Source organism: Apteryx rowi, unplaced genomic scaffold (assembly GCF_003343035.1).
Source record: "Apteryx rowi isolate R43461 unplaced genomic scaffold, aptRow1 scaffold_703, whole genome shotgun sequence".
NCBI lineage: Eukaryota > Metazoa > Chordata > Aves > Apterygiformes > Apterygidae > Apteryx > Apteryx rowi.
In genome coordinates this window covers 178899-187057 of record NW_020450987.1, presented here as the reverse complement: position 1 = coordinate 187057, position 8159 = coordinate 178899, and the positions used below count along the sequence as shown (strand labels likewise).

General features: G+C 47.8%; 1 protein-coding gene across 3 annotated transcripts in view; it reads left to right on the top strand.

The window, feature by feature from the left end:
- Window positions 1-1508: 1508 nt before the first annotated feature.
- CPNE8 (copine 8) overlaps window positions 1509-8159 on the top strand; it is a 112549-nt gene continuing 105898 nt past the window's right edge. For all 3 annotated transcript variants that reach the window (XM_026087126.1, XM_026087127.1, XM_026087128.1), the window contains exon 1: window positions 1509-1729. In XM_026087126.1, the coding sequence (XP_025942911.1) occupies window positions 1590-1729 (140 nt within the window). In that variant the 5' untranslated portion in view covers window positions 1509-1589. The remainder of the gene's footprint in view (window positions 1730-8159) is intronic.

Here is an 8159-nt window from a genome sequence, read left to right as displayed (position 1 = left end):
AGGTGCGCCATGCAGTGTGCAGCATGCCCTATGCAAGGTGTGCCCCACACAGTGCAGTGCACAGCAGGCAAGGCACTCCATGCATGATGCAGTGTGCACTGTACAACATGCACCGCACAATGTGCAGCGTGCCATGAGCAAGGTGCACCTAGCACGGTGGAATGCCTACTGTGCAAGGCGCGCCCCGCACAGTACAGCATCCACTGTGCAAGCTGCGCTGTGCAATGTGCAGTGCACACTGTGCAAAGTGCGTCCCACAGTGCTATGCACTGCGCAGGGTGCCCTGTGCAAGGTGCGCTGTGCAGGGTGCGCTGTGCACTGTGCAAGGTGCACTGTGCAGGGTGCGCTGTGCACTGTGCAGGGTGCCCTGTGCAAGGTGCGCTGTGCACTGTGCAAGGTGCGCTGTGCAGGGTGCGCTGTGCAAGGTGCCCTGTGCAGGGTGCGCTGTGCAGCATGCTTTATGCACTGTGCAGGGTGCTCTGTGCAAGGTGCTCTGTGCAGGGTGCGCTGTGCACGGTGCAGGGTGCCCTGTGCAGGGTGCGCTGTGCAAGGTGCCCTGTGCAGGGTGCGCTGTGCAGCATGCTTTATGCACTGTGCAGGGTGCTCTGTGCAAGGTGCCCTGTGCACGGGGCGCTGTGCACGGGGCGCTGTGCAGCGTGCTCTATGCACTGTGCAAGGTGCCCTGTGCAGGGCGCGCCGCGCACGGTGCTGCAGCGCCCGGCTGCCCCACGGCGGCTCCGCGGCGGCGCCCCCTGGCGGCCAGGACTCTGCGCCGCCTCGCGGAGCCGCCGCGCTCCGTTTCTCCTTTCGCCGCTCCAGAAAGCAGCTAATGCTCATCGTGTTTTCAGCGTCACACCTAAAACACTCCTGCTATTTTCTGTTAAAACGCATTTTCTTCGTGACTCAGGAGAGGAAGCCTCCCCCCTCCCGCGTCCCCGCATGGGATGTTAAGTTTTGACGCTCGCCATCAGGGAGGCGGGTGAGCGGAGGAGACGCCGCCTGCTCCGGCGGGCGGCGAGCGGAGGGAGCGACCCGCTCACGAGCAGCTGCTCCGAACCGCCGGCTGGCGGAGCGCGGTGGCGCTCGCGCTCCCTCATACGCAGGAAGAAACGAGAGCCATCGCGGTTGGCGTGCGGGGCGGGACGGGACGGGACGGGACGAGAGGCTGCCGCTGCGGGCGGCTGTGAGTGAGGCGGGGAGGCGCGGAGGCCACGCTGCCCTCGGCTCGCTGCCCCCGCCCCTGGCGAGCCCGCAGCGCAGCGCAGCGCAGCGCCCGCCGCCCCGTCCGGCGGGCAGCGGGGCCGCGCCCGCGCCCGCCCTCGCGCGGACGGTTGGCGGCCGTTGGGTCTCCCGCGCCCCGGGCCGGGTGCGAGTCACGCGCGGCTCCCGCTCGCGGTGACGTCACCGCCCGCTCCCCGCCTCGCCGCCTCAGTCGGCGCTGGCAGCCCGCGGGCGGCGGTGCGGGCTGGAGCTCCGCGCCACGGGCTGCGGCCGGCGGCAGCGCCGGCGTCGCGCTCCGGAGGGCCGCTTGGCGCCGCCTTCCCTTCCCCTCTCTCCCTGCCCGCCGTCCTGCCCGCCGGCGCTGTCCCATGTTCGCGCTGGAGAAGCCGTCGGGGCAGCAGAAGCTGGACAGGAGCGCCGGGTTTGGGAACATGGCGTCCGTGGGGGATTTTAACGTGCTCAGCTCCAGCATCCCGGCCACCAAGGTGGAGCTCTCCGTGTCCTGCAGGTAACGGGGCGGCTCGCGGCCGCCGTGCCCGCTCCCGCCGTGGCGCCGGAGGGGGAGGAAGGGCGAGCGGGTGTCCCGGGGCAAGGCTGGGAGGAGGAGAAGGGGCAGCGGGCTGCCTGCGCCCTCCCACCTGCCCGGAGCCGCGCGGGGCGGTTCCCTGCCCGTCCGGGGGGAGTCCGCTTAGCGCGGAGAAGTTGTAAGTCCTCAGCCGGGGCGCAGCCCGGGAGTCAGTACCTGAGCAGCGCTGCCAGCCCCTGGGTGCCAGTCGCCGTCGAGCACGGGGCTCTCCTGTGGCAGGGTGCTGCTGGCGGGCCCGGGGGCAGAGCGCAGGGCGGCGGGCAGCCGTCGGCTTGGCCGAAGCGGGCTGCTGCTGCCGCCCCAAACCGCTGCCGTGCGCGGGGAAGCTCGCTGGCGGAGAGCGGGACGCTGTGCGCACAGAGCGGTTCCTCCGTCGGGTGTTCGGCTCCTGGAGCCGTTCCAAGTGTCGTGGGTGGGGAAGGAGAAAACTCCCATCCGGAATGATCTTTTGGTATATTGTTTAAAGAAGTCTCGTAAAACTGTTACGAAACGGGGCATGTTACCTCGTGATGTTTTACCGTAACACTGCTGCTGCTGAATTAAAAAAAAATACCATCGCACAACACAAAACCCAGGGTATACTGTGTATGCAGTTTTGTTCAACATTTATTTGGCATTGGTAGATTACAAAAATCCTACTTTCTCCTTTGAATGCCTGAGAATTTTCCATCCTAAAACTATTTTTTTTTTAACGGGCTTTGAGATACTTTTGGCTTCATTCACATTTCGCAATGTCTGTAAATGTGCCCTAGTACTTTTAGAGTAGTGGTTCCTTCTCACTGGCAGAGTTGGCATCTTCGAGTGGATAATTGGAGCTGTTAGTGTTGCTTCCTGGTGGGAAATGACAAAGTTTGCAGTACAGTCCGTTACTCCATTTTTCTAATGTAGCTGCTCCAGAGTTGCTGCTGTCCCACTTCTCCTTCGAGGACAAAACGGCAGTGCTCTAAACTTACGGTCAGACCACTCCCCCTCTTCCCTTAGTAAAGTAGGATTTGATGTTTAGCAAGGGTTCGTTTCAAAAGAAGGCTGAGACGATGAGTAATATAAAAAGGTTGAATTTGGCATGCTAAAATAGTAAATAGTTGACATATGAACTTCCTGATATGCTGCCTGTCTCTACAGTGTTTACTGACATCAACCACAGGAAACCTTGGTCCCTTAAAGGGCATGCTGCTACGTGTAAAAACAATCCAGGAACTTTAGCATTACTTTTAGGTTCTTCAAATAAGCTGTCACAATTACAGCTATCAGAATATTTATGCTGTTTTTGACCCAATTCAGTTATGAGTTTCTTTCATTCCAGGTATTGTTTGTACATCCCAGCAATGCTTTTTTCAAATCTTAGTTTTATCATGATTTGAAAGTCCATCAGATAGTTTTGAAGAAATGTAGGTGTATGACATAGCTGATCAATTCTGACCTTAATTACCTTACTTATAACTAATTTCAAAATTTAGTATAAAATCTTCATTTCTCTGTATGTGTCTTCAAAAAGGCACAGCTGTTTTGTTAAAACTGTATTTCTTGTTTTAAAAATGGTTTTGCTTCCTGGTATATCTCGATGTCAAGTGTAGAAGCATGGGAATTTCCAAGGTGATTCCCTTCTTCCTTATGTGCTGGAAATGACTACTTTTGATTGCAAAATCATGCTTCAAATTTTAAGTATAAAATGAATGACTTGGGGACAGAGATTAATGATTAACACATGTTTATGATTCATTTGTAAACACATTGATTGGCTAGAGCTCTGAAAAAAGTGTTTAACAAAATTGTGAAATATAGTAAGATTAAACTGAGCAAAGTTTAACAAATGCTGAAAAATGTTTAATAATTAGCAGTTGTATATTCTTAAACAGCTAGAGCAAGATCCTTTTAAAATAGTTTGAGTCATGACATTAATTTTCCCTTGATATTTTGTGGAGTCGTAGAATTAATTTGGTCACTTGTTTACAGCAGTAATTATCAGCTGATAATCATCCTTTTTTCCTAAAATGTTTTCTTCTGATGCTTTTTTGTTTGTTTTGATTATAATAAATATAGGAACAACTTCTTCCAGTTTGTTCAAATGGTGTCACGGTGGTCAGTGAAACAGTGCAAGTTGTTTGTTCTGTGTCTGTGCCACAAAATCACTTTGTGAATCTGGACAATGTTCTCTTACCTCTGATTTTTCTTTTTTTTCCTTTTTTTTTTTGGTAAGCTCCTGTTCACTTAGCTTTTATTTCAGTGTGATTTGTCTGTTAGCATTTCCCAAGCTAATTTGCTTTGCACGCCCATACTGTCAGTGTTATCAAATTAGCCAGGATTCAGTACTGTGCAGATGGGATTGCACTGCTTTTCATTCTGAGAGCCAGCCTATTTTAGATTCAGGAGCTTGTCAGGCAGCCTTAGGGAGGGGTGCATCTCACAGGGTGGGAGATTCTTTGTATATGCAAAATTTAAATTTAAGAAGTGTTTTGGATATTGGGTGATGCTCTTTCTGGGATTTCTTTATGACTGTAAAATCTTTCATATGATTCTCTTGGCTGATTGAATACCAGTGTTGGCTATAGTTTTACAAATGTTGGGAAAGCGAGAAATCATTTTAATTCTTTTTAATTATTACTACCGAGTGTCTAACAAGCAAAAAGTACACATTCTTTTCAGACTCTTTTAAGATGTAGATTTCTTAACGGCCAGGTCTAGTCTGGCAGAACGACTTAAATGTGTCATCGCAAAAGATCCTTTGGTGTTGGTAAATAGTGGATTATTGTCTAGATGAATTGTTCTTGTAGCCATCTCCTTCTGCACCCTGTATGTTCCCCTATCACATGAAGTGCATCAAGGTATGATGAAAACTTCACTGTCACCTGCTATGCAGTCTTTATGTGTTGTGGGCCATTAGCATTTTGCACATGATTGTCATGTGGTAAAAGAAAGGATCAGGACCCTAATCCTCCAGTCAATGTGTAAGAGATTATACTGGCTGCTCTTTACTGTTTACCGCACTATTCTTTTCCAGCCAAAAGGTTCCTTTTCCTCTGAAGAGGTATTTGCACTGTATCCAGGCACAGGCCTGGACTTGAATCTGCACTCACCAACTGTGGATATAAACCTGCAGTCCCATGTGAGCTTGAGGTAAGCCTCAGGCCATACCAAGAAGAAGGAAGTAATGGGGGTGCTTGAGCTGGCTCATCTCATTGTGACTGAACCTAATTGTAATACAGATAAATCCTGGAGAAACTGCATACTCTATTCTAACCTTCCCCATCTTCCCCACTCTCAGTGCAGTCATTTATGTTGTTGCCTGAACTAGTGCGTTTAACGCCAAGGACCCCAAGTTGATGTTTATTGCATGTCTTGTAATTTGTGCTGTGTGTGAACATATAAAGTTCAAGGTAGTTTAATGGGCTGTCAAGTTTTTCAGTTTTTGTTATGATCTATATGCTGGTGATTTCTGTTCCTCATGGTTACTGAGGACCTAGGTTTTTTTTTTCCTTCTGTAGTTTCCTGATTAAGCCACAGCCTTTGTGAAACCATATCTTGTAAGGCCAAGAATTTCATTATGTCTCATGTTGAATATTTATTTCCAGATTGAATGAGAAGCTATCAGTCAGAATTATCTTTCTGCGGACAATTCTTGCACATGTGTGGAAAGGTGAAGCTATAGGTTGATCATTTTATGACTTTGAGTGTTGTATCAAAGATGCCATGGTCATATGAGAGGTGGTTAAAGTGTTGTAAAATAGTGACACAGTATAGATTCACTTTGCTCATTCAAATTTGTTAAAAAGTTTGTTGTGTTAATATTGCTCTGGTAGACTTTATGCTGGATGAGGCAGTCTGTCATCATCATTCCGGATTTATGCTGGATAAGCTCCACATTGTCTGTCTTTCCTCACCAGGCATAATGTGCATGAAGGCAGTGTAAACTCCTTATCATAAGTAATTCAGCAGAAGTACGATTGGTTCCCCATGCCCTGTTTGGATCAGTGCTGCTTCACAATTTGAATAGAAATCTAGTATCAATGAATTTTCTAAGTGGAATTAAGCAACTCCTATTCTCAGTTGTCAAGACAATCTAATTTCAAACTTCTTACATGGAGGAACACAAAGCTACTACTTCAAAGTTTTTTCCTTTCTTTTTATCTGTCAGTCTGCAAATCTTAACCAGCTGTTTTCCAGTGGTTGCTATACCCAACAGTATGTTTGTTATATTCTATCTTTGATTGTCTTAAAGGTTGATTTCTAAAAAGATCTCTTCTTTCCAGCCAGTTCATTCACCTCCTTATTTGGAAGTATTAATTATTTGTTAGAAATGCCTATGACAGACAGTTGCAATGGTAAAACAGATATCCAAGTAAATTACTTAAGCTTGTAACTCTGTATAATTTTAGAATACAAAATTTCATCCTAATCATAAGGCTGTATTTCACTTTCCTGCCTTGTGTGTGTGTGTGTGTGTGTGTGTCTCCATGTCCAGTTTGGATTAAAAGTCTGTGGAGTGGTTTCTTATGACTGACAACAAAAGATTTAATTTAAGTACTTTTTCTTTGAAATGAAACTGTCTAGACAACCAGCTGGCTTCAACTGAGGAAAAGTGGTGTATCAGGAGAAGAAAAATAAACTGGTGACAGTGTCCATCAAAATAATTTTTGAGATACATTGCAGCTAGCCAACATGGTTTGTTTTTTGACTATTTCTATACTGTTTGACCTTTAAGCAAGCATATCTGTGGCCCTGTAAGTGCAGTCTTGCCATTGCTAGCACCAGGCCACAGGTTTCATACCAGCTCGGCAAGGCCTCAGCACTTGTCAGGTTTTGTCTAAACTTGCCTGGGCCTGCCTGGAGCTTTGTTTAAGCTTGCTTAGCTGTAACAGCAGTTCTTCTAATGGCCAGGTGACCTGATTAGTTTCACTTCTGCTTGTCTTTGTATAAGCGTGTGGTATAGCCATCATTTTTTCTATAGTTAGTAGGAACAAGTAGTTACTCTGTGTAGCAGGAACTCTTGGTGACCCTCACATCAGTGGTGTAGTGCAGAGGGAGAGAGGCTTTGTGTGCTAGCAGAGGCCTTGGAAGCGGGGACAGAGGACGCAGCGTGGAGGAGCAGGGGCATGGGATGAGACGAGGGGGTGCAGGATGCCACTGGAGACGCCAGCGCTGTGAAGAGCTCGCCGGTGGTTGGTTAGAGACCTGGAGACTCGGGAGCTGGGCAGACCTGGTTTTCAGGATGACAGAGAGATGAAAGAGCAAGTATCTGATAGATCTAGCACGCACTGCACACAGTACATTTGGATGTAACATGGAGCTGCAGACCAATGAAGAAAGAGGAACTCCGAGTGGGAAGCCTTAAAGGTGTGTGGGGGAATAAACCATGGACATCGTATTCGTTCTGAAACCCCTTCCTGCCTCCCTCGGCCTCCACCATCAACTTCATGCTTCTCCCAGGACAGGACTTGGGACACTGGTGACTCACTGTAAACCCCTCCCACAGGTGAAGCTGACAGTTTTAGGTCTCAGAAGGGCAGTATAAGGCAGAGTCTAACAGCAGAGAAAGGGCTATTAGTAGGAAGTGTATAGCAGCTTCAACTGCATTCTTACTAAGATTTTTTTTCTCTTTAGTATTATTTTTCTCATTGTCTTTTCTTTTTTCTGTAATAATTACATTTGGACTAAAAGTAATTCTTTGATTAGACTGTTATGGTTTCAATTGCAGTAAACTCTTGGTTTGCCATATAGATTGTGTTCTCCTTTTTTGTCCATAAAAGCATTTTGGGTGTAACAGATCTTGAGACAGGCGACAATGTGACAAGCGTATTTCAGAAACAATGATGGCTTGATCAGTCTCTTTCCCTTGCTACTCAAAAAGGTGATCCACAGTGAACTGATATGGATGTTAGATACCCTTTTCCCAACCCCATCTCTGTCTCCCCCTGCCTTCTCCCCCCTGATTATTTTTAGCCTGGGGTCTGTTCCCCCATCCGCGCAGACAGTTATACTGGCAGGATTAATGGGTCAGCACTGAGGGAGAAGCTAGCAGCAAAGGGCGATGGCTGCTTAAGATAGCGTGGCCAGTGAAAGAAATCCTGCTGATCTACTGCTTTAAATAATGAGTGTTCTGAGGTGGTTAAAAGAAACAGTGAATTAATTTGAGAAGTGTTAGCAATGGCAAACATGGCAGGAATTGTATTTTTGTTCGTATCAGATAATAAATGAAAGGGAAACCCAGACAGCAATCATGAGAATCAACCTTATCTCAGTCTTCCCTGGTCAACAGTAGATTGATGCATTCACTGGCAGATATTTGTCCATCTGGTTATTATTTCTGTGCTGAGTTTCATTTGAGCATAGAGTTCAATAACGTTATTTAAACTTA